The sequence below is a fragment of the Pteropus medius genome, unplaced genomic scaffold (assembly GCF_902729225.1).
Source record: "Pteropus medius unplaced genomic scaffold, Ma_sr-lr_union100, whole genome shotgun sequence".
NCBI lineage: Eukaryota > Metazoa > Chordata > Mammalia > Chiroptera > Pteropodidae > Pteropus > Pteropus medius.
In genome coordinates this window covers 14,097,926-14,124,896 of record NW_024342471.1, presented here as the reverse complement: position 1 = coordinate 14,124,896, position 26,971 = coordinate 14,097,926, and the positions used below count along the sequence as shown (strand labels likewise).

At 41.8% G+C, this 26,971-nt stretch overlaps 1 protein-coding gene across 2 annotated transcripts in view; it reads left to right on the top strand.

The window, feature by feature from the left end:
• PTPRT (protein tyrosine phosphatase receptor type T) overlaps positions 1-26,971 on the top strand; it is a 937,324-nt gene that overhangs the window by 573,844 nt on the left and 336,509 nt on the right. For both annotated transcript variants that reach the window (XM_039864357.1, XM_039864356.1), the window contains exon 8: positions 25,047-25,343. In XM_039864357.1, coding sequence (XP_039720291.1) covers positions 25,047-25,343 — 297 coding nt within the window. The remainder of the gene's footprint in view (positions 1-25,046; positions 25,344-26,971) is intronic.

Sequence of the window (26,971 nt, the reverse complement as noted above, 5' to 3'; positions counted from 1 at the left end):
CATGATATCATATATGGGGGATATAAACCTAAAAGCAACAAAGGAGCAGGACAAACAGAGACTCATGGACGTGGACTATAGGCTAGTGGTTACCAGAGGACTATAGACTAGTGGTTACTAGTGGGGTGGGAGAGGAGGGGGTAGGTAGACGGGGTAAAGGGAGTCAAATATATGGTAGCTGAAGGAAACTGGACTTCAGGTGGTAAACACACAATAGAATATATAGATGTCAAATGATAATGTACACTTGAAAATTATATAATTGTATTAACCAATGTTACCCCAATAAACTTAATTTAGAATTAAAAAAATAAAAGTCCTCGTTTCTTTATGTTCGATGCATCCTGGGATTTGAAATTTGAGCGTGGTTCTGTCTTCTTTCAAAGACCTAGCTTTTTACTGCCCGAACTCTTCTAATGAGACATAGTCAGACCATAGGATCCAGGAGAACAGTGTCCTAAACCAGGCTCCTCACATGAGGGACAAGGAAGGAGCGCAGACATAGCTGCTGGTCAGAGCTTTTCCTGGACCCCTGAGGATCCCAATAAGGGAAAGCATAGGACTCAGAACCTCAAGGTCAGATTAAAATGTATCAGTTCTTTCTGTAACCTCGCACTAAAACCACCTAATCTCGGTTTTTCACATGTATATTGGAAATAATATCAGGGACCATTCAAAGTCCCTAATCTCCAGGGAGTCCTGATACTAAAGTAGTTCCTAATTTTCTCTAAAAGTCAGGAAAAAGATGTTCAGGGATTATACAGATATTGTGCAGTATTGTTCACTACTTTGAATAGTAAAATATTCCGGAAATATCTGGAACTGAGTGGCAATAATCTGGGTCTTAGACAAAGACAATAAGAAAGAGAAGAAGTAGGAAGAAAAGACTCTGGGAATAAATTCAACTGGAAGGTGTCAGTGTCTCCATAAGAAATTAGGTCAGTAAATCAAGAAAGCAGCAGATATGAGCTGGGATGTATGACTGCGAGGGTCCACAGGGCTATGCTCACAGAATGGTGTGGATGAGCATTCGGGCTACCAAATCTGACCCACAAACCAGTGCACTCAGGTTCTTTTCAATTGCAAATCTCATCAGTAAAATGTTTCTGAGCTCACTTTCTCCGTACATTCATATATTTGCAGATAAACGTACATACGCATTACTAAAATAATGTCTTGTGTGCATTATATAAACATATATGTACATAAAACATACACCAAAGGAAAAATGTCAGAAAGATGAGTAAATAAAAAGAAATGGATGATCTAATGTGTTTTTTCCCATACCCTCCAATGATCACTGAGCATGAGTTAGGATGTATGTAACCTCTACTGAGTCAAAGGGCTTTGTACTTTTCTTCCTGGAAGTGATTTTGTTGCCCCATGGGGAAGGAACGCAGGCAAGCTTTTCAGCTTCTTGTTTTGACTCAACTTTCAGTGAGCTGAATGTTTTTACAATGACAATGAACAAAGTAAAATATTCTTTAATCACATTCCAATGGAAAACACAGTCAAAGAGTAAATATAACTCATATTTCTTTTCTCTTTCCAATGTCACAGAGGATTGTGAGCTATCTGTGTCCCTTGGAGACAAAGTAGAAGGGTGGGCACGTCTTGTTGGTATGCAGAGAAGTGCTAATTTATATATTTAAAGCAGTAGTTCCTCTTGCTTATATCAAACTCACTGTCTACCTAGGACCCTAAAAATCTGCAATCTCAACAAATAACTCAGGAGTCCAACAAATAACCTTGAGGCAAGTCACCTAGCCACTTCAAATAATAAAGTCATGAACTTTACCAAGCATATTTCTGAAACTTAAGAACCCCTTGATTTACAGAATAGTATACCTGGTGACTGAGTTATTAAATAGGGAGAGAAAAAGGGAGGACTGACCCTCAATAGGAAATTGAAAGTGACAACTTCCTTCCTGGGGGGACTTGGAATTTGAATTCTGTGAGATGGTATACTGTGAGTATTCCCTGCCCAGCTTCCAGAATGTAGGACATGTTAAATGAATGCTATATAAATGAATAAATTTTACAGATATGTCTGAATGATTTATCCCTTATGACCTGCAAAGTCTAGTAAAATATTTAAAAATACAAAAAGGCTAGACTTATAATAAAATAGAATTAAAAACTCAATAAATTTAAAGCAAAAATAAGAAAAAAAGCATAGAGGAAAAAACACATAAGATCATAAATAATTCTTAATTTAACAATATTCTCAAGAAATGTAAGTGAACTTTCTAGTTTAAACAAGAAATTGTTGCATTTGATTAGAAAACAAAATCTATATTATACAATTTTAAAATAGACACACCTAAAACATAAGGATGCAGAGAGATTGAAAGTCAAATGTGAAAAAAATATCGGAAAACAATAATAGAAAAAGGCTGGTGAACCCATATTAATATCAGATAAAATAGATTAAAAGTAAAATATAATTTTTTTTTTTTTTTGCTGAAAGAGGATTTGATTGACTTCTCAGTTATAAAAGTATTTGTTTACTCTGGGATTTGCAATGACTCTAAATTTGCATGCACATGATAACATGGTCTCAAAATATATAAAGTCAAATTTTTAAAAATTGCAAAGAGAAAATATCAGATCTGTCAGTGGGGGACTTTTAACAGTCATTCATCCATTCACAAATTAAATGTTGGCCAAACCTCTATTTTATTTCAGGCTTCCTTCTAAATGCTGAGAAAATATCAATGAATACATCAAAATTTCTGCTATGAAATTAAACGCATGGGCAATAGAAGGAAAGCACACATTCTCCTGGATGGAAAAGATAATGAAAAAAAAAACATCTATTTAATGTGTCAGCTGATGATAAGTGCTAAGAAGGAAAAGATGAATGAGGGTAACAGGATAGAAAGTGATGGGGCCAGGGAGGGTGTTGCTTAGATCGTGATGAAGGTAGGACTCCTTGATCAGGTAACCTGAATACAGTGAAGGAGAAAGCCAGGTGCATAGATTGGATAAAAACATTCCAAGTTGTAGAATCAGCAAGTATACCGGCCCTGAGGAGGCACAGTTCTGAGAACTTGGTGTGAAGAATACAGGAGTAGAATGCCTGGAGATGAGATCACACACATCTCTCTGTCACCGACAGACCAAGCAGGCAAATAATAAATAAAATATTTGCCTGACCCAATAAAACTGATCCAGTTTAAAAACTATGCAGTGTTGCATCTGAAGAATAGGGGATATACAGTCTTCTCAAGAACACATAAAACAGTTACAAAAATTGATAGTCAACAAAACAAGTCTCAAAACCCTTGATTCAGTATCACGCTAATTACATCCTCTGACAATAAAATTAAGTTAGAAATAAAAAGCAAAAGTATAACTTTACAGAAACCCACATGTTTGGAATATAAAAGGACTCCTACAAAAGACAGAGGTCGTTGAAGATGTAATAAAGGAAATTGTGCAAACTACTTAGAATTGAATGTAGCAAAAATACAAATAATATTCATGAGATTTGGCTAAACCCATTCCTTGAGAGAACTTTATAGCTTTTAAAGTGCTTTCAGTAATAAAGAATATCCAAATATTTAATGATTTAAACATGTATCTTAAGAAGGTAAAAAAAAAAGACAGTAGATTAAACATAAGGGTAATAGAAGGAAAGAAATAGTAAATATTAGAGTAGACATTAATTAATAGGAAGGAAAAGCTACAACAGTATATCAACAAAGCCAAAACTCTAAAACATGTTAAAACACACTCAAAAAAAAAAAAAGTTGGCATGAACAGACAATATTAGGAATAAAAGAGGATACTTAAAAATACAGTTGATGTTAAAATAAGAAATACACTTATAAGATTGGCACTAATCAAACATCCTGAATTACCAAGTATTGGCAACTAATTAGAACAACTTTTTAACACTTCTCATGAGAACATAATTTGCTACAACCACTTCGATAAACAATTTGCCATTGTCTATTAAATTGAAAATGTGCATAACATAATACCCAGTAATTTCACTCACAGGTATAGTCTAGACTAGATATACTCTCGCACATATACCCTCAGGAGATATATACATGAACGTGCAGAGCAGCTTCGCCCACAATGGCTGAAAAATGTGGCATCAACATAAACATCTATGTTAGGAGAACTAATGAGTAAATGTTCTTTGTGCCTTTTGACAATTTCCAGAAAATGGTTTAATTTTTCCTTCTCCTTGTTGATTCTTGGGCAAAAAGCTTAAGATGCCATGTGCAAGGCCATGCAAAATAAAGAGAAAAGACGTAGGTGTTGCTTTTCCAATTGTTTGCACTCCCTGCTCTTTTCAGAAGCTGAGTAGATGCCCTGAGGTGGAAAATATGAGTGCAGTGAAAGCAGAAGGCCCTGCCCTATAACTTAGAGAACTAGGTGAAAGGTCTAGGTTCCCAGTAAAAGTGCTGGACCTTCCCCAAACTTACCCAATGACATAGAACAATTTGAATAAATAAAATATGACATGGAGAATCTAGCAGTTTTCTGGATTATTTTTTGCGATTGAGTTTGAATAGGTCATAATTCTGAATGTCATTGTCCTCATCCGTAAGAGGGAAAGTTAGACCTCAGGATCTTTTTCCTGCTCTGGCAGTTCGAGTCTAACACTCAGGGACCTTAGATTTCAGTGGATGAGGTAAGAAATGCACACAAATAATTAGAATATTAAGATGGCAAAGCCCAGTGTCTGATGAGAAGTACACTCTTGGGAGATCAGAAGAGGAAGACTCACTTGTTCCTAAGGAAGTTTTCTAGGAAGAAATGATGCTAAATGAAACCTTTTTTTTTTTTAATTAGAGAAGTGATTTTTGCTCATTAGAGGAAATTTGGAGATCACAGAAGATTGGAGACAGAGAAAAACCTTTATCCATTTGTCAATCTATTTATCCATCCCTCCATCCATTTATTCATCCAAATATTTGACTACTTATTATATGCCAAGTATTTTTCTAGACACCAGGGAAATAGCAGAAAAACAAATATGCAAAGTTCTTGCTCTTGTGTAATTCATTTTTCAGGCTAGGCTAGGGGAAATCAGGCAAGTAAACAATGCCATAAATAAATGAATGATGTAATTTCTGCAAGTGACAAGTCACAAAGAAATAAAGATTGATGTGACAGTGATATGGTGGTTGGGAAGCGAGTAGTTTTTTTGACTGAGGTCATGGAAGGCCACTTTGATGCCACATCACTCATGAAGGAACCCACCACTCAGAGTTAACCGTCAATATCTGGGGGATTTCCCTCCTCTGTGTACCTTTCTTTCATAGGTACTTGCTCACCCATCATCCTTCCCCCGCCCTTGCCTTATTAAAAGACTGTCTTTCAGAGCCCCTGCTTCATTACTCTTTATAACTAGGACCTCCCCATGCATTGTCATAACATTTGCAGTGAGAAAACTTGTTCCCTTAATTTTGAAATAGATCAATAAAAACAAATTAAAATAGAGGATTAGAGGTATCTTTTTACAACATTATTTTTCTAAGAACAAAAGATGCAGTGATCTCATTGTTATTTCTCCAGAGATCTCTAACCATAATATAAAGCCATTTAGTGAAGCTTAACATGGTAATAACTCAACTGTTTCTCTCTCATTACTCCGGGGAACCCTGGGGAGAGAGAAAAACCAGGTAGATAAAAGGGTCTGGATGAGTGTGAAAAGCCCACTTTTCCACATGTAAAAGACACTAGTAAGTTGTATCTGGCTTAGCAGTCTATTTTAGGGTGGGGCTTTCCTGGGGGAAAACAGGAAAGGGTCAGAAATGTAAGTGGGTCTGTGTCCCTCCCTAGAAAATGGGGAGTTTAGGCGGAGGGGGTGGCGAAGAGGAGGAAAGGAGCTAATAGTTTAAAAGCACCTTGGACAAAGGCTGAGTGCTGCATTTAGGAGTGGGTTAGCACATTTGGAAAATCAGAACATGCTGTGCTTCAGATTCCAAGCAATTGAAAGGGACAATTCCATCACATAAGAGAAGCAGAGGATTTATTTTAGAAGTCCCTGGGGTTGACCAGAGAACCATCGGATGGATGTGTGCAGGAAGCACACCGTTTCCTCCCTCTCAGGGCCCTGTGGTACTACGTGGAATGTCTATAAAACCCCCATTTCACCTTGGAGGACCCAGCATTTGGATTAGGAACATAGACCCTGGAGTCCTTACCTCTGAGTTCACATCCTTGCTGGGAACCTTCTCTGAGCCCTTGTTTCCTGATATAAGATCATACACCTACAGTGCTTAGCACAGAACCTAGAACTTACATAGCGAGAGCTCAATACATGTTCACTCAGATGATGATACTGATGGAGAATTTCTCAGCCTGAAAACGAAACCTCAGGGTCCTCCCAACACCCTCGTTTTGCGAATGAACAAACTGCATCCTAGAGCAGAGTCATTAAAAGCATGGACTTAGTAGACACATCTGCATGTAGATGTCAGCTCCGCCATTTGCCGGGTGCATGGTGTGGTCACTTCGCTTCTAGACTCTCAGTTCCCTCAACTGTAAAATGGAGACATCGAGACTTATAATTGTGAGAAGTAAATGTGATATAAGCAAATTGCTTAGCCAAATGCCTGGCTCAGATTTTAAAACGTTACATGAAGTAGATAATCATTCACAAATTATGGTGGTTGTTATGATCATCATTCGAGTGGAGGCAAATTAATGATCAAACCAGGATATCAATCTATTTAAACAGAATATCAAGTAGACAAAAACAGATGTTGCTGATTCAAAATATATCATTCATAAATTCAATCTTATTAAAATATTGGAAATTAATATTAAATAATTTTAATACTTAGAACTGTACACTCGAACAGAGAAAACACAAAATAGTCACAAAAATAGAACAGGTATTAGGACATAAACGAAGCCCAACTAAATTCTAAAGATTCCATATCATACAGACCATGTTTCCCAACTGTTATACAATAAAATTAGAAATTAATAACTAAAGGACAGCTTTAAAAACCTCATGAATTTAATAATTAAATAAAATTTTACTAAATAACACTTAGATTAGAAAGGAAATCATAAAGAAATCATGAAGTGAATGGTAATAAACAGAACTAAAACAATGCTTGAAGGAAAATCTGGAGCTTTAAATTCATTTACTAGGAAACAAAAGTTAAAAACAAATGAGCTGGATATACAGATGGCAAAAAGCACATGAAAAGATGTTCAACACCATTAGCCATTAGGGACATGCAAATTACAACCAGGAGCCATCACTATACACCTACCCGAATGGCTAATGTAAAAAATAGTGACAGTACCAAATGCTGGTGAAGAAGAAACTGGATCTCTCGTGTACTACCTGTGGGAATATAAATGGTCCAGTCACCCTGGAAAATAGTTTGTCAGTTTATTTTAAAACTAAAAATGAGCTTGCCTTATGACTCAGCAATTACTCTCTTCGACATTCATCCCAGAGAAATGAAAACTTCTGTTCACATAGAAACTTGTGCTCAAATATCATAGCAGATTTGTTCATAATAACCCCTGCCGTGTTGTGATTTATGAGAAGAAATATGTATTTGGTCTTTGTCCCTATTTCTGGCACAGAGCTCCTAAAACCCTTGGAATTTCCCAAATAATAAGAGTGAGAAAGACATCTTTTGTTATGTGAATGTGGTGACTTGAGTGCACCTAAGGGTGGGGGCTGGTTGACAGGAACTTTCAGTCTCACCCCAACCCTCACCCCAACCTCTGGAGAGGGGTGAGAGGCAGGAGGTAGAGATCAATCGCCCATGGACTGTGATTTCATTAGACACGCCTATGTAATGAAGCCTCCATAATAACCCACAAGGACAGGGTTTGGGGCGCCTCCAGGTGGGTGAACACATGGAGGTGCTGGGAGCGTGGTGCACCTGAAGAGGGCAAGGAAGCGCCACAGCCTTTCACATGCCTTGACCTGTGCGTTGGTTCTCTCTGGCTGTCCCCGATTTACATCCTTTTCCGTGTAAGTTGCTACATTAATTAACTAAGGGATAAAAATCAAATGATTATCTCGATCGATGAGACAAGGCATTTGATAAAGTTTGCCACCAAGTTATGAATATTTGAAACATTATTAGAAAAATAGAAGAAATATTTTTTGAATTAATTTTATTGGAGTAACATTGGTTAATGATGTTATATAAGTTTTGGGTGTACAAGTCTATAAGACATTATCTGTATATTGCATTATGTGCTCACCACGCAATCTAGTCTTCTGTCACCATATATTTGGTCCCCTTTACTCTCTTCATCCTTCCTTTACCTTCTTCCCCTCTGGTAACTACTATACTGTTGTCTGTGTCTATGAGTTTGTTTGTTTTGTTTGTTCTTTTGTTGCTTTCTGTTTTATTTTCCACAAAGGGAAATCATATGGTTCTTGTCCTTTTCCATCTGACTTATTTCACTTAGCTTGATACTCTCAAGACTCATCCATGCTATCACAAATGGCAATATTTCCTCCTTTTTGTGGCTGAGTAGTATTCCATTGTACATATGTTATACGTACCATTTCTTTATCCAATCATCTATTGAAGGACACTTAGGTTATTTCCATGTCTTGGCTATTGTGAATAATACTGGAATGAACTTAGGGATATATACATCTTTATGAATAAATGTTTTCAAAATTTTCAGGAAGATACCCAGGAGAAGAATTGTTGAGTCATAGGCATCTTTATTCTTAATTTTTTTGAGGATCTTCTGTACTGTTTTCCATAGTAGCTGTACCAACCTACTTTCCCACCAGCAGTGTATGAGAGTTCTTTTTTGAGAAAAACTGTTTTAAATTGGCAAAGATTATAAGCGAAAATCCTACAGCAAACATTATATTTAATATAGAAAATTTAGGTGCATTCATTTTTAGATCAGGGAGACAAAAGTACTGTCTTTCATAGCTACTATCTAACATAATATCAGAGTTTCTGGTCCACACTCTAAGGAGAGAAAAGCAAATAAGAGATGTAAGGATTGGAAAGGAAGAAATAAAACTCATTTGTAGATAATATGATAATACTCTTGGGAAAATAAAATATTATGAAAAATAATAAGAAAGTTCAACACGGTTGCCAGTTATAAGATCAACTTTCAAAAATCAATAGCAAATCTCTATACCAACAATAATGAACTAGAAAATCTAATTTAAAACAACTGTAATATAAATTTTAAAATATTTAGGATTTAACTAGCCCAAGAATATATAAAATCTCAATGGAGAAAACTTTACAACTAATAAAAGACTTGAAGGCAAATCTGAATAAATGAAGAAACAGTACATGCTCATGGATGTAATGATAGTATTACACAAATGAAAAATTTCCCCAAATTTACCTGTAAATTTAATGCAGTGTCAAGAAAAGTTCCTGTTGTATTTTTAAGGAACTTGATACATGTTCTCTAAAACAGAGAAGACTAAAAATCAATAGTTGTCAATTGAGGGGAGATTTTTTTAAAAAAGGACTTGTCCTACCAAATATAAATATGTATACTACAAAGCCATAATTATAAAAATAGTTTGGTATTCATGTTATAGCAGGCAAATGAACCGATGGAACAAAATTGAGAGCTCAGGAATCAACAGACGTACATATAGTACAACAACACATACTTCAGGTGTGATAAAACTGGCTCTACAAATCAATTGGATGGACCTATTTAGTAAATGTTTTTGAGGAGAACTTTTTCACTATGTGGAAGAAAATAAAACTGAATCCCAATGTAATACCTCATACCAAGGTAGTTGACTCCAGAAGATCTAAGATGTCAGTGTGAAAGATTAACTCTATAAAATTAGAAAATAATACTGAAGAATGACTTTATAACCTAGCGTTGGGCAAGGACTTCTTAAACGAAATTGTATGTCTTTCACTGGGAGAAGGAGAGGGATATGACAGTGGTTGTTCATCCTTGAGCACCGCAGAGCAGTAAGCAGCAACAGACTTCGTGTGTATATACAGCAGCATGGTTGGACCTTAAAAATATAGTCCTGAGTGAAGAAACTAAAAAAAACAGAACAAGAAAACACAAAGCCATTTATCTAGATAAAAAACGCACGTATCACAAAATATATTTTCTAAGAACACAAAATACACATATTAAAATGGCTGCCTAGGATAGGAGAACGGGGAAAGGGGAAGAGAGAAACAAGAAAGAACATGGTCAAGATAGTTCAAGTAACAAACAACTCCTAAATCTCAGTGGCTTTAACCACAACAGAAGTTTCTTTCTCGTGCTTATGACTATAGGGATTGGCAGGATGGCTCTGCTTCCTCAAGTTTTCAGGGACCCAAGCTGAAGAAAGCTTCATGGCAATAAAACTTCACAACCTCTGCAGCAGGGGAAAGTGAAACAGACCAATCACACATGAGCTTTAAAGCTACTCTGGAAGATCTCTTCTTACATACCATTGGGCAGAGCAAGTCCCATGGCCACACCTAATTTCAAAGGATCTGAAAAGTGCACCCTGACCATATGTCTGGAACAAGGGAGAAATTTGAGGACAGATGTCATGTCTACTATTTGAGAGACATTTTTTAAAATAACAAACCATCATTTAAAAATGTGTTAATTTCACTGCACCAAAAACAAATGATTTTTATTTATCACAGATCACCATGAACAGTTAACAGAAAAAACAATGTAGACTATATCAAGAATTCCTACAAATGAGTAGATAACTGAGCAAAGGATATGAACTGGGAGTTAACAAAGATGAAAACCTGAAAGGCTAATGAATATATGAAGAAATTATCAAACTCATTAATATTTAAAAAATGTAAATTAAAATAGTGATGGGAAAAACACTTTGTATCCATAGATTGACAAAAAAAAATTTTTTTTAATTGGATAATGCTATGGACTGAGTCCACAGGAAACTTCACATACCAGTAGGAGTTTTGGTGCAACTATTCTGGAAGCAATCTGAGAGTATTTCGTTGAATTAAGTGTACATCTACTCTGTAAGTCAGTACTTCTGCTCTGAGAACTACATTTCCCAAAGAAATTCACACACATCTAGAAGAGGGCATCCCTGAGAAGGTCTAATACAGCATAGTTCCTAGTAGTGGTGCGTTGGAAACAAACTGCTTGTCCATCATTGGGGGCTAGATGGGTAAATTATAGAAGACATACATACACGATGGAACTCCGTGCAATGGTAGGGACTAAGGGCACACAGCAGCATGAGTGGATACCAAAAGCAGAATGCCGAGTGATGAAAAGGTAAAGGAGGTATAAGACATTCCAATTTACATAATAATACGCATGCATACTAAGTAATTCCAATCATTTTACAAGCATTCATTCATGCAAAGGAACATATGTGAAACATATAATGTGTGTCTACTGTGGAAAAGAAATGAGAGTGAAGAGTGTGGATAAAAAATACAGAAAGAAACAGAACAGTACTTGAGGGTTGTATTAGTTTCCTATTGCTGCTGTAACAAATCAACGCTAACATTGTGGGTTAAAACAACACAAACTTATTATTCTGGAGGTCACAAGTCTCAAATAGGTCCACAGAGCTGTGTTCTTTTTGGAGTCGGGGAGAATCTGTTTCCTGCCTTTTCCAGTTTCTAGAGGCTGCCTGTATTCCTTGGCTCATGGCCCCTTCCTCTGCTTCAAAGCCCACAGCATAGCATTATGTCTCCTCCTCTCTGTTATGCTTCTCTCTTATGAGGACCCTCATGAGTATATCAAGCCCTCCCATATATTCCGTGATAATCACCCTTAACTTAATTTCAAGGCCGTTAACTTAATCACATCCACAATGCTTCACTTGCCATGTAAGATAACATAGTCACACATCCTGGGTATTAGGATGTGGACAGATTGCAGAGAGGCGGGGGGACGAGGGAATTTTTTTTGCCTCTCACATGAGTTTTGATTGGAGGCGAGGTTAGAGGTATATGTGGAGGGATATGGTCTGAGCCGACTTGATGAGTTTGGCTGGTGGATCAGAAGATTTCTGTTGAGACTGGGGAGGAGGGTGTTTTCTTCAGGTCTATTAGACTTCTGCCCATCTTTCACAAGGACGAATTACATAATAGTCCAAATGGAGGTAGATCAGGCAACTGCCTACACCTTATGGTTACAGCAGAATCTTCTGGCTCCCCAGAGACCTGACTCAAAGTCAGGGGACCAAGTCTGTGCTATGTGAAAACGTGCTGGCTGGTCATGTTAACCAATCCATAAACTCATAGTGATCTGTGGTAGTTTGGGTTATCATTCAGTATGTGTCCAGTCCTCCCAGCCCCACTCCCCCACTGTGCGAGGCATGGCGTGGCCCCAGTGATGTCGAGCTTGCTCAGTGATTTGCTTTGATCAATGTGATATTAGCAAACATGACATGAGAGAGGGCTTAAGAGCTCTTGCCTTGGTTGGCTTGGCTCTGGTGCATCCATCATGGAAAGAACATGCCCTTAGAGATGAGCCCTGGAATAAACACACACGGAGCTGACCTGAGCACAGCCTGGAGCCAAGCCTGGCCGAGCCCAGCCCAGATCAGTCAAGCAGATGCATGAGGTCAAGAATAAACACCTATTTTTGTAAACCAGTGACTTTGGGGGCGATGTGTTATACGGCAATTCAATACCCTACTAATATATGAGCTCCTATAATCTCATTTCAGCCTCATAGGAATCACAAGAGGTGGGTATCATTAACTCCATTTTACGTATTATGAAACTGGGTCTCAGAAAGGGTAAAATGATTCATTCGAGGTCACCCAGTTCATCAATAAGTTTTGATGATCAGGAGAGAGAAAGTGTGAAAACATCAGGCGCACATGAGCAACACTATTCGCAGATGGAGGGGAGATGAAGCATGGGGGAGGCATGGAGACCGATGACTCTGAAGGGAAATCTCACGTTCCGGGGTAGCTTTAGAAAGGAAAGTTACGATTGCAAGTCACGGAAAAGAGTGATCTCTTCACAATTCTGATATGGAGGATTGTCATTCAGTGGCTTATGTAAGAGCCTGTGCTAGGATTGTGTCTCACAATGTCATGGCCAGAGGCCACCGTCTATTAGATGAGTCAGCCAGGAAACACGACATGTACATTTTAGCCCATTACCTTTGCGGAGAGGTGCTCAGCAAGGTCAGACCGTGCTTCACAAATGAGTGAGGCGGACAATCAGGGTAGTGGGTCTTCTAGCTACTGTTCTGCTCTGGCTTCTCTTCTACTGGGGTCGTCTTCTTGGTGTTTCGCCCCGAAGTGATTAGAAGAGACTGCTTTTGCTTTGTCACGTGCCCTTTCTCATTGCCCAGGTAGGTCCCAAATGAGACTCGACAGAGAATAAGCCTCCTTTAACTGATAATGTTTTTTTGTTTGAAATTTTTCTTTCAATTTAATGATACTCTTGTACATTTCAAAGAATAAAGCTTTGGACATCATAAAAAAAGCTTAGTAGGCATTTCTGGGGCTGCTGACATAGCAGGGCTCTTCAAGGTCCAGCAGTCCTGAATAGTGTCTATAGATTAATGCGATTCCTTGGGAGATCAAGGATGTCCTAGAGTTGGGGGCGGTGAGGGGGGGAGGGTTCTCAGTTATGAGCTGCCTCTGCTTTGAAAAGCCCCGGATCTGAATATAAAATGCCAAACCCTCCGACTGGAAGGCGAGGTAGTTGTTCAGGGAGAGGGGCTGTCAGAGTCCACTCTGGAGGTAATACTTCCGGTTGTTTGTTTTACTTATCCTAGAAATAATTCGATTTGCACATGGCTTTTCATCCACCTCATCGTGATGGCAAATTAGCCACACTGAAGACCGTTTCCTAATTCCAGTGCCCATATCGTTCACAGCCAGCATTTCCCAAGGAGAAGCAAAGTGCTCAGAATGCTAAGTACCTCACCTGGGCCCAGGGCGAGGGGGCTCTTGACCATCAGAGATGTTTCAGGTTTAAGTCTTCCTCCAGCTTTTTTTTCTTTTTTCTTTTTAAATAGACAAGGAGATTTGCCGTGAAGTGTGAATTGAAGTGAAGGCCACATGATGTTATGGACTCACCTTCTCCTCCCCACCCCCTACCCTGAAACTCTTTCCCTTTCTCTGAAAACTGAAACCATATCATTTAGAAATTGCTTCTCTCTTTCCAACTCGATTTCGTCTGCCACAGAAGTAATTTTTAAACATTCTGAAGCTTTTATTTCCATGCTGCCATCTCGCGCCTGTGTCCATGTCACTCTTCCCGGCCTCTGAGCAGTGGATGTGGCGGGAGGCGTGGCCGACCACCCTTCTCCCCAGCTCGGCAGCGATCCAGGTGGCTGCTTCTGGATGGGGCTGAGAGGGAAGGGCCAGGTCTGAGTCAGAGCCGGGAAGCAGAGTGTGGTCAGCTAGGGCATCAGATAAGTGGGCAGGGCGTACCAAGCAGGTTGGAGTGCTGGGAGGAGAGTAGGGGTGGGGATGCAGAATGTTTGTGAAGTTCAGGCAATGGAGACCTAGATGAATCAAGGTCTAGTTCGGAGATAAATCACACCACTTATTTCAACAGAATGGATTGCCTATAAAGAATTGTTAACAAGCCTCGTTCTCAAACTGTGTCAAGGCAGCCGGGGATACCACAATGAACTCACAAAAGCACCATGTGAGGGCTTTTACATTTTTAACTTGAAATTGTCATGAAACAGTGTCATCTGTCAGTCACCATACAAACTACTAAGATGAGGTGGTCCAGAGTTTCAACATTAGATGAGCTGTATTCCTTTCAATGACACCATATCTCTGCAAAGCTGGGCTTCTACAATGAAAAGCAAGTATTGCATAGAAATCGCAGTGGAGCAGGTGACGGGAGTGGTGTGTCTCATCTGAATCCAGCCTGAGTCGTTCAATGCTCAGTAGATGCGTGTGACCCATTAGTGAGTAATTACGCTTGTTAAAAATGAAAGTAAACTATTTTTCCTTTGATTTGTGTGCACCGTTTTCTTAAACCACTATTAAGTTGCTAGGATATAAATACTTATCACGTTGTTCGGTCTAACTGATAAATAAAACAATTAGGTATTTCTTTGGTTAGGAACTCTGTGGAAAAAATTATCAAAACACCAAGGGTACTGTGAACCAAGGAATTTTGGAAACCTCTGGTTAACTATATATAAAAAAAGGCTAGGAAACTGAAAAGGTAAAAAGAGAAAATGAAGATGTTACACTAAGGTAGCAACTGTGGGAAGCAGATACTGCTAGGGCTGGAGGAAAAAACAGAGAAGGCAGCAGAATTTTTTTGTCCCTGAGGTTCTGCAGTGAGACTGCCTCTTTGAGTGCTGGAGAAACTGCAAAATAGACCCAACAGTTGTGACAGAATGTCCTTCTTAGGACAGAAATGATGATGGAGCAAAGCCTACCGGAAGAGGAAGTAGCTTCTTTCTCCTCCTTACAGACCCTTCTATCGCCCCCTATGGGCAGGACTAGCATGGAGTCAGGTGGTGGAGCAGAGACTCGTTAGGTTGAACCACATCTGTTTTTAACACTATGCCCCAGACACCAAGCCTGCCACCCCATCGGTGCTCAGTAATATTTCAAGCTAAACCATGTTATACTAAAGTGAAGAATTCCAGTGTAAATTGAGAGTAAAGATCAGAAAAGATCAAAGAGCTGGTGGTAGAACTTGAAATCAAAGAAGTAAAATTTTAGGCAAGACGCCCGTCCCTGCTTAATTTTTCTCTAGATCACTTACTGCCTTCTGACATGCTATATAATCTTCTGATTTATTTTGTATATTATTTAATTCCCCCTCCTTACCGGCACATAAGCCCTTTAAGGACAGAGAGAATTTTTGTCTGTTTTGTCCTCTTCTACATCTAATAGAGTACCTGCAACAGAGGACCTCATAAATATTTATTAAAAGATGGAATTTTTCCAGTGCTTTTACCTTTAGCAAAGAATACTTGTATCACACTGTCACCACTGCCTTAGTTGCTATATTTACTCACTTTTTAGGCATGGGAGGAGGGACCATTATAACCTGTAACACCCAGACTGGCCCAACCTATCACTGTATAGGGGTGTGAATGTGTGGTGGAAGGCAGGGGATTGCTGCCCCTATGGCCTGTCCACTCCTGCATCAGAATCCCGATGGCCATTTGCTCCTTTATTCTCGTCTCTTGGACTTGAAATGGGCTGCCTTCTTTGCCTGGAGCTTAACCTTGCTGGTTCCTACTCTCCCTGCCTCATCCCTCCACACCTTGCACCTTCTCCTGGTTAAATCTTATCCATTCTTCATCCAAGGCCCCCTTCTTCAGGACAGCCTTCTTGGCCTCTAGACTCAGCATTGCCGTTGGTGATTTACTCTCAAATATTTAACAATGGAATGTTGTGGTTGAGTTATAGGTTGAGCTATAGCCCAGTCTTCCAATTAAGACCACACTGGTCAGGGACAGTCCCCTGGTTTTCTAGTCAAGAGCCTCTACTCTAGAGGCAGCTCTACATTGCCCAGGTGCTTTTGATACATCCTGATCAACAACCTGCATTTTGCTAATTAGCATACAAAATGTCAGAAATTAGTTGTTGCGTTTGAAATCAGGGACCCGTTGCCTAGCATAATAATGTCATAAATTGACTCTCATTGGTACAATGGAAGGTATTTGAAATATGTGGGTTGGCCAAATTTTCTAGACATATATATTGAAGAAGAACCCAGTAAGACTTGTAGATTTTAATGCCAGGGGTGGTGTCCAAGCTTTGATTCCTAAACAGGCCCATGTCACCCATTGGATGAGGGAGATTCCTGTTTGTCTGATGTAACAATGAGATCATTAGTTTTGCCCCTAAAACAGGAGTAGGCAAATTACAGTCCGTGGCCTTGGCTACCTGGTTTTGTAAATAAATTTTGATTGAAACACAGCCATGCTCATTTGTGCTCATATTGTCTATGTCTGACTTTGCACTACAACAGTAGACATGAATGGTTGCAACAGCATCTGACCTGCAGAGCTTAAAATATTTACTGTCTATCCCTTTACAAAAAAAAAAAAAAAAAAAAATGATCAACGCCTACCTGAGAATACTGTCATAACAACTTTAAATGACCCTTTCAGGCAAGATAGTAACCAGATCACCTAAAAGGACAGATTGCTGGGATTTTTTGAGCTTTATGGAATGAATTGTTTGACCTGTTTTGTACCTGCTTGCTAATAAACAGTTGTGTGATAAATGCTTATCTATGCAGGAGAATTTGGCTTGAGACTTGCTTTTATTATAACCTCATAATGCAGTCATGAGAGAATCATTAACCTTTACTCACCTCAAATTTCTTTCAGTGGCTTCTGGTTTCTATGAAAAAGAATGTAAGGATTGTGCACAAGTCATGATTAAATTGGCTCAGATGAGTTTCGAATGCTGGGCTGTATCTTTCTGTCATGTGCTGCCTGGAAACCCAGCACTTCTTCTGCAAAAGACTCATCAGGCACCATCATTTCATCCTTTATAATTGTTTTGTCTGCATCCCCCTCTAGAGCATGAGTCTCAGGAGGGCAAGAAGTGTCTGTCTCATTCACCTATATCCCTAATACCTTTCCTATCTCAGAGGTCCAGGACATGTTTGTAGAAAGGAAGGAATAGGTACAGCAATATCTGAATGTACATTAATGGAAGGTCGCTGAGTCCAAACTATAGTTGGTTAAAAGGATGAACCCAGCAGTCAGTTAGATCGAGAACCAGGCTAAGGCTCCACAGTAACCTACTGGACTCCTATTCTATCTCAATGGCTCCCTTGCCGGCCTCCCTTCTGGAGGTGGGAGCTGTATTTGAGGGGCTGTAACTATGTCAAGTACCATCCAGGGACTTGATGGACACTGTCTCCTTAATTCACCTCATAGTCCTGCAAGGCAGGGAGTGTCATTTATGATTTACACATGACAAAAGTGAGGCATAGATACAGATGGGATCAATGCTTTAGGTCCAGGCAATAACAGAGCCGGTATTCTTTTCACCAGGTCATGATGCTTCCATGTTCAGGAGTCTTTTTTCATTAGTGAGTGAGCCGGTGGACATGCAAATGAATTACCTTCTCCATGGCATTGCTCTGAGAAGGTGACAACCTGGTCACCTTCTCACAAGGTAACATGTTTTAGCTTTAGATGGTTCTACTTGTCAGGATAGGTGGCAGCCGGTGACCCTGGATTGTCAGAATACCAGCATCCCCAAATGAAGCCTCTAAATTTCTGTCCTTGCCTACTTTCTCAAGATGTTTGTGGTAATAGTCAACAAATTCCTGCCCACCAAACATCTGAAATAAATTAGAGAAGGTGTTGAAAGTGAGCGAGAGAGTAGGTTTGGATCATACTGAAAAGAAGATGGATTTTAATTTTGTTCCTTTTACCTTGCTTTCCCTTCGTGTATCATCTCCATGCCAAAATTGCAAATTAATGGTCACATCGAACTATCTGTCAATGTATAACTGCTCTTGGAGCATCAGATTATCTTGGCAATAATGTTTCCAGCTGCCTAGGACTCCATTGCAATTTAATTTGAAAGGAATTCAAATTGCATTTCCAAATGGACAAAAAATTAATTTTACATACAAGCTATCCACCTCCACGTTTTCAGCCCGTGCCCCAAATTATCTCAATTTAGGTTCAACTTTGAACAGTACATATGTTACAGTCAACTCCACAAGCAAAGATAAATACATAGAAATTTCATGAATTGAAAATCTCCTTCGCTGTTCTTTTTTAATAAAATATTCTGCCTTGATTAAGGTCATTAAGAGATTCTGTAGCTATTGCCTTTCACAGCAGAGATGGAGGCCGAGTCCACATAGAACAAAAAAGGCTTAAATTCTGACTTAACCACATGGTTACCCTTAACAACCGAAGTGTAAAGAGAGACCTGATTTGCTCCTTGACTTATTGCTTTTTCTTTGCAGTGGAATTCCGGTTTGATCTTCTGTCATCTTCTAGTTGCTGTATCTGTTTATTCTTAAATTTATTTATTAAGCAGCTATATGTTCTCATTATTAAATAATTAAGAAATCTAGGGGCTCACAGGTTAGCCGGGGAGGTGAACATGAAGCAAACATATAAACTCGAAGTTCTATAAAAACAATGGGAGAAGTGTGCTAATGTGTTAAGGGAAACAGGTGATGGAGACATTTACTCTGCCTAGGCAAGGGAGGCTTTTGGAGAAAGTTACATAAAAGGGTAACAATAGAGATGGGCCTTAAGTATATTGAATAAGGATTTGCCCAGAAGCATCTCAAGCAGGGAGGAAGATGAGCAAAAGCATGGAGGCGTGAAAGGATTCAGGATGCAACATTTTGCTTTAGGAATGTAGGGTTCGGGGAGTGGGCAGTGGAAAATGAAGAAAGGAGTTTGGAGGCAGGTGGGTACAAGTTACATATCAGGTTCAGGTATTCGATTCAAGATGGTACTTCAGGAGGAAATGATACCTGAGCAGTGATCACAGGTCAGAGGAACCAACCTGCCTTCAGAGGCAGCTACAAGAATGAAGAAGCATCTGAAGACGCGAGTCAGTCGGTCACATGCAGACGCAGGCCCAGGCCCAGGCACGTGCATGCTCACACATATAGACACACGTATGCCTGTCCCTAACATGTGCACGAACGCACACGGCCCTGGGACAAGAATACAGACAGAGGCCTGTGGCCCTTCCCTTTTCACCTGACGCCATCTCTCCCCGTGCAGGGCCTCATGCACATAGGCGTCTGGAGACTTTAGTCCTCGTGTCCTAGCTCCGTCCATTTCCCCGCAACGGCCATCCTTTGGTCCCCCGGTGGGGCTAAGAGTGCACACCTGTGGACTGCAGTCTGATCCTGTTGGGGAAGACCAAGGAAAGAGGTTTGAACCGATCTCGGAAGTGAGTTTGAAGCCACTGGGGCCGGGAATTCTGGGGTGTCAGATACCTGAGGCCTCTCTGGAAGGGGGACACCAGAGGCCAGGTGGACACAATGGCCCTCTGACTCCTGCTCCAGGAGGAGGGCACAGCCTGAGGAGGGCCTGAGTGTGCTCCTTACAATGCACAGGGCTCAGGACAGGGCCCCTGCTGCCAAGTCTAAGGGCACAGAGAAAGTGTACCCAGAGGCTGAGGCAACTTGATTTTCCATCAGAGGATGATTTTCTAGCTTCCCAGACAAGCCGTGCTCCCTTCCTGCTGTTTGCCATCTCAGTGGCCTGTGGGCTGTTACTCAAGAAGGTCATATGAATGGAGCCTTATCTGGAGGCAGAAACCATAGGCTCTAGACTTGGACGTATTTACACAGGGGAAGTAAATTCAACAAAACCAATCTCCACTGCGCACACAAGGCTTTGTCAGCAATTTCCAACTTGTTTGCACCAATCTGAATGTAAACCTGAGATTCTCCCTGCCATAGGCAATTACTGGAGCAGAAGCTAGATTTGGCAGCCGAGGTTTGGGGGGTGGGGAGGCTCAGATTGAAAGCATGAATGCTCGCCGCATCACACATTCTGAAAACCAGTTTCCATTGTGTAGGATTTCAGGACATTCTCCTGCTTGAATGCAAAAATAGATACATTCACCTTAACGAGTCAGCGACGTGCTGGAGGGGCCAGAACAGGGACCGTGGAGTCAGGGGGTCTGGGTTCAGTTCCCCAGAACAGATAGATCACCATCTGTTCCTCTCAGTTTAACAGACATAAACGGGCCCCTCGACAGACCCTGTGCCATGTCCTGGGGTGGCTGGACAAACAGAACATGGTCCCTTGCAGCCTGGGAGGAGTGATAAATAAATGAACAAGCAATTCTTAGAAAGCGGGACAAATGGCAAGTAGGCCAGACAGCAGTGCAAAGTGCTGTGGGAATTGAGGGCTGGGGACCTGGCTGTGTGGCCCTGAGTAAGTCACATCCCTTCACTGGCCTCAATTTCCTCAGCCAGAGAGCTGTTTTCAGTCTGCAGGTGCCTAGCCCAGAGTGACTGCTCAAAGGTCGCTGCCTTTCCCTCTCTGAATGGGAGTCCAACTTCAAAAGCAGTCTGCTGCCGATATCTAACCCATTAGTTGAGATCTTCTTGCCTTTTGCATATGGACTGAGATTCGCTTGAACTTCTTCATTTCCAGTATGGAGAACCCCCAAAACTCGTCTTTCAAGGTGTCGATAACACACAGACATCTTTTCCAAGTCCCCTTTGCCTCTCGTCACTGTGTTCCCATGCGATATGTGATTTGGCCCAAGCGAGTTATGCCAACCTCAGCCCTTTCTGGAATCCACAGAAAATCCAATCACGGCAAACCATTTTATGCTATTTCAAGGACCTTGTTGAAAATCTAGGAGTCAGTCACACAGAGAACGGTCACATTGGGCTTCGCCCAGCCTTCTGCCATCTTGTTCACCCCCATCTTCTCCTAGTCAGTCCCAGCAACCAGCAAATTCATTCTTCAGTTCCTCCAAAGATAGCAGCACGGATCCCAGGGCCCTGGGAGAGTAGCTTCTACTCCAAACAAGCGTCTGAAGGTATTTCTCCAAGAAAGGCTATTCTCGCTAAGAAAAATGCCCACTGTTAGGCAGAGGTAGTCTCTCTCTTTCTTTGCAGTTCATTTTATGCTCATTAACAGCCCTCTAAGATTAGTGCAATAGTTTTTCCTTTAGAGACGAGGAAGTGGAGGCTCAGAGATGACATGCCCTTGCTCAAGGTCACACAGCTTGTGAGCACCACAGTCTGGCTTCAAGCTGTGCTTTGTCCAGCTCCACTGTCCCTGTGGCCCATCCGATGACAGTCAGTCACACATGCTTCGGAGGGAACGACTTTTCCTGTGCCCTGACCTTCCAGCTCTGGGAAGGAGTTTCTTTGCTCTGTGGCAGGCTTACAATATCCCTTGCCCTCTTTAGAAAGATGCCCCTGCCTGCTCCTTGCTTTAAGAGAAGCAGAAAGGTGTTTATGTGCACACCTGCACAGGTGAGCTATGGGGAGAATTTCGTAGTAGCTGGAGACCAGGTGGGAAAACAGGCCAATGGGCAGCCTCGCTCTAAGTGTGATTGAATCTCCACATCGCCCTCCGCAGTGGGCCTCAGGCCCCTCAAGGTCAAGCCGCTTCTGCTTTACAGTACTGGGCTTTCTCACAACATTGTCCCCAGGTCGCCCCAGGTCCCGATGACTGTGACATGCCTGGCGTTTATGTCCTTTCCTTGGTCTCAGTTCCTCACAGTGCCATAGTGCAGAGCAAATACAGAAACACTGCCCCCTCAGGGCTGCAACCCTTACTGCGTGGCTCTCACGAAACTGTGCTGTCCTCTAGGATGAGGGCAGGACCAGGCTATCCTCACCGGCTGTGCTGAGATTTACAAAACAGGGCATCCATTCAACTGACACTTACTGAGGTCCTTGTCTGCGGGTCTCTGGGCTGAGCACGGCTGGAGGGCCTTGGAGGACGAGCAGAGAACACCTGCTCTCAAACAGCTTGCATTCTAGTGGGCGGGGCAATTTCTAAAAAGCTGTCACAGTGGAAAATGATTAACATATTAGGAAGCGGTTAACCATAGGAGAAAACAATAGCCACTGAGCTCTGCCCAGGGGCTCAGAGGAGATGTCTCCAAAGTGAACAGGGATTGAAAGCCAGAGAGGGATTGCCAGACACCAGCGGGAAGGGAGGCAGACAGCAGAGCAGAGGAGAGTGGGGGAGCCTGGGTCCCCTTTCCCGGGGTGCATGCGCAGTGCAGTTCTCTTTCCGCGCCCTTCTGGTCATGCACATCTTCTTTGCACACGAGGTATGGAGTCAGACAGTCACCAGTTCAAAACCCCACTTTGCCACTGCTAGTCTTGCTACTCTGTTCAAGGTCCTGGACCTCTCTGGGCCTGAGTGTATTCGTCTGTAGAGAAGGGTTAGCAGTCCCTCTGTTACGGGGTCACAAGGTGATACAGATGATAGAACCCCAAACATGGTGTTTTGTTTTTATTGTTTCATTTAAGGGTATATTGGGGATCCCCAAAATTACATTTGACATGGACTGTGATACATCTTAAGATATTTGACAAAACGGGGTGTTAACCTTGGACTTCAAAGGGGCTTAAAGGTTCCTGTTCTCTCTCTGCGATGAGGTGAGAGACCGTCAGGGCCATCATGCTATGGGAGCCCAGCATCAGTTTTGAAAGCACACCCAGGGGAGAAGCAGTGAGATCCTGAGCAGAATGGGCAGCCTCCCGGCCAGGAGGTTTCCAGCATCTGGATGAACAAAAAGCCTCCGGCGGGCCAGGCTGATGGAAACGCTTGGAACTTCCTAGGCAAGCAGTTTTTCGCTGTCCCTGTGCGTGTACATTTGTCCTCGTGTCTTTGTGAGTTGTGAAACCGAGCAACGGTGGCAGCCGCACCAGATCATAACCCCCCAGCTGTGGAGACCGCACTCTTCACCTTCTGTTCCATGCGGGCTCAGTACAATGGACTCTCAGCAACAGCTCATTCAATGTCAGATTCAAAGTCATCCACTTGCTTTGGGAATGCTGGCTCTTCTTTACACAAAGGACCTGTGAGCATGAATAACCGAGCTATAAGAGTGACCATGAACTCCTCAGTTGATCTGTGGCCAGGCTGCCGACTGTCCCCAACACTGTGTGGGCAGTCTTGCTAGGCCCCCAGATATTTCTCGGTATCCTCAAAAGAGAAGTGCTTTGAAGTGTGTGTTTTTGCTAAGGCTCTACACAAGTTGCAGGACATTTTCTCCATGGGGACAGATCAAGGAACTCAGCTAGCATCAAGACCCACACCCCTTCTTCTTGCTGCATTGGCGCAGAGGCAGCTTTACCCCTGTGCTTTGAGGGGACTGAAGAAATGGTAGAATCCATCATTTTGCATCAGGATGCTACCCAGCACTGCCACTTATAAGACGATCTGAATAGATGCGGCATATGAAGACTTATTATTATTTTTATTACTAGTCCTATTACTGCAAAAGAAAAACTACCATGTATGGAGTATTTATTAAGTTCCAGGTGCAATTCTAACTGCTTTGCAAACATCTCATTTAACCGCCCCCCCCACACACCCTTATCCCTCCCAATGAAGTTAGCTGCTATTTTTATCACCATTTTACCAATGGAATAAAAAGGGACCCAGAGAGATTATATAACTTGGTAAAATCCTGTAGGTAAACTAGGGAAAAATATACTGATTTAATCTCTAGCTGATGCTTAACAACTCCCAGCTAAGAGAATCTGACACAAGAACTTATGGGGATGCTGATCACAAAAGAAGTTATGTGTCTATCATAACAAATGCATAAACTTTATAGAAAGAGCTTTACCTGTGGGGATTAAGAAAGAAAACATTCATTGGTTGTAATCTATTTTGTACAAAAACATCTCTTTAATTTATGTAAATTATAAACAGAATATTCATAATAAAATAACACATAGCCCATGTTATATATGGGGTTCTGGGAGCAAGATCTATGGGGAGGGATGAAGGGGGAGACAGCGCTATGGTGAGAATGCATGATCAGATCTGCTTGTAGAACGATGTCCCTGGAGGAGCCTGTTTGCGAAAGAGTGGAGAGGAGAGGAAGAGGGGTTAAAGGTTGTCTGCCATAGGAGGCTAGGAAATGATGAGTTGTGTTGTGAATGAAAGGAAGGGATATTCCAAGGTGTAGTCAGTGGGTCACGTGACCACCTGGATCTACTAGGTGCTGTGTGGCAAGGATGCTGCTCCATTGCCAGCCTGTGCACCTCGGTGCAACTAACTGAAGAGAGGGGTCTGATTTCCAAAGGGAGAGGATGTGGCCTGATCAAATGTAAGGACGCAGGTCTCCAGCAACCCCCTAAATTAGTACATCCTCGAAGTGGTGTGTGTGCTGTCGTTGGTACCCAAGATGGTTTTCGCTGGTACCTGGTGAACCTTTAAGACTTTAACGATTTTGCATTTATTTTTATGACTAGCATTTATTTATGGCAAATGATTCAGATTTTCCCTTCATATAGTTTTCTATTAGATGCATGTATTTAAGTATGAAAAAAGTTTGATTTACAGAAACATGTTAAATTACACTCTTGCTAAAACCAGGCAGCGGTGGTTGAAAGACGGAGGTAAGATGGAAGAGCGGTCCCCCACCGTCCTGACAGCCTCTTCTTATATCTTGCTCGTGTGCTCTGCAGACCCGGTGCATGGCCCGCAGAACGTGGAGATTGTGGACATCCGGGCCCGGCAGCTGACCCTGCAGTGGGAGCCCTTTGGCTACGCCGTGACCCGCTGCCACAGCTACAACCTCACGGTGCAGTACCAGTACGTGTTCAACCAGCAACAGTACGAGGCCGAAGAGGTCATTCAGACCTCCTCCCACTACACCCTACGGGGTCTGCGCCCCTTCATGACCATCCGGCTGCGGCTCCTGCTGTCCAACCCCGAGGGCCGGATGGAGAGCGAAGAGCTGGTGGTGCAGACGGAGGAGGACGGTGAGTGAGGGAAACGTGCTTGCTTGGGAGTGGGGGATGTTAGAGCCATACCTGTCAGTTACGAGGTTTTTTATTCTTCCTGCTTCTGTCTGCATCTGCCTCTTTTCTAAGATCTTCAGTACAGGCTATGCATCGTGCAACTCCAGGGGGCGCTGTTCCCATAGACGCAGCAGCTCTTCCACAGACATGCACTCAAGTTGGACCTTTCTAGACCCCGGTCCCTCTTCTCACTTTATACCACCTTCAATGCCCAACCTTTAAACGCATTGATGCCCTCGAAACACAAGCTGTATATTATATTGTTTATATATGTTGAGTTTGAGAGTCAAACAACTCTGGATTCTTAAAGAATTAAAATCAGAAAATATATATGAAAAGCTTAGCACACACACTGACTACATCCAGCCTAATACTCGCTTGGATACCCCCACTTGACTTAGATTTGCCTTAGATCCTCAAGACAGAACTTCTAACGTAGCAATCCCATCTAGTCCTCTTGTTTCATATGTGCAAGTCCCAGGACCCCTGATTGATGGCCTCTGGTGGGTCCAGACCCACACTCTCAGATGCAAAGTCTCATAAAGAAATAAAGGAAGAAGTGCCAGCCTCTTCTCACCTTGTTCCCCGATTCTCATTTCCTTCAAGTACCACCGTAGAACTGGAAGTTTTACACAACCCATCTTCATGACAAACCCTTCCTGACACTCTGTACGTTCATTCTTTGCAGCGACTCACTTTGCAACCGCTGCAGACTGTACTTCTAGGTGGCAGCATCAGTAGGGACCCAGCCTCTGTCACCTTGACCCCCACCTTCTTGCCTGGCAATGAACCTCAATCCTTTGTGGGCACAGCTCTCCACCTGGATCAGTTTCTCCAGGTGATCTGAGTGTTCTGCTTCCTGTGGATCCATTCCCGTCAATCTCCAACACAGGATTTGGGCATCTCATCTTGGCTTCATTCTGCAGCCCTGGGTTTGGCTTCTGATAAAAATTTCAGACCTTTTCCTAGATCTGGCTCATTGTTTCAGAAATGTACAGCCCCTTCCTCCAGCAGGTAGAATAATGCACTGTTTGAGCCAGATACACCTAGGACAAGATGCTTAACCTCTTGGTGCCTTACTTTCTTCAATTATGAAATGGAGATGAAAATAGTACCTGCCTTATAGATTGGTGTTCATTGAAATGGGTCATATGTAAAGAAACTGGATTAATGCCCAGCAGATTGTAGGTTTTCAATAACTGTAGCTGCCACATTTGCATTAAGTCACATGAAAAAAATATGTTTACTGACAAAGAATCCTCTAGCACAGCAACCCAGACACCACATACCTGCCCTAGGAAACCTCTCCAGAGTTCTAGATATCTACTCCAACTGGCTGTAGAAAATATGACAGAGACTCTCAAGGAATGGCAGTGTGGTCACTGCCTGATCTGAGAAGCAGAGTCAGGACAAGAAGGGTAGGCAAGTGACAAGTGGCCATGGGTTGTTCGACAGGGAGGAGCCCCGGTTGAAACCCAGCATGAAAATTCAGGACTCAGGAGCTGAATGAGAGCACTTGGGCCCAGAAACAACTCAGGATTCTTTTTTCCAGGATGCTCTGCTCACCCCAGGCTGTTTTCTGAGCATTA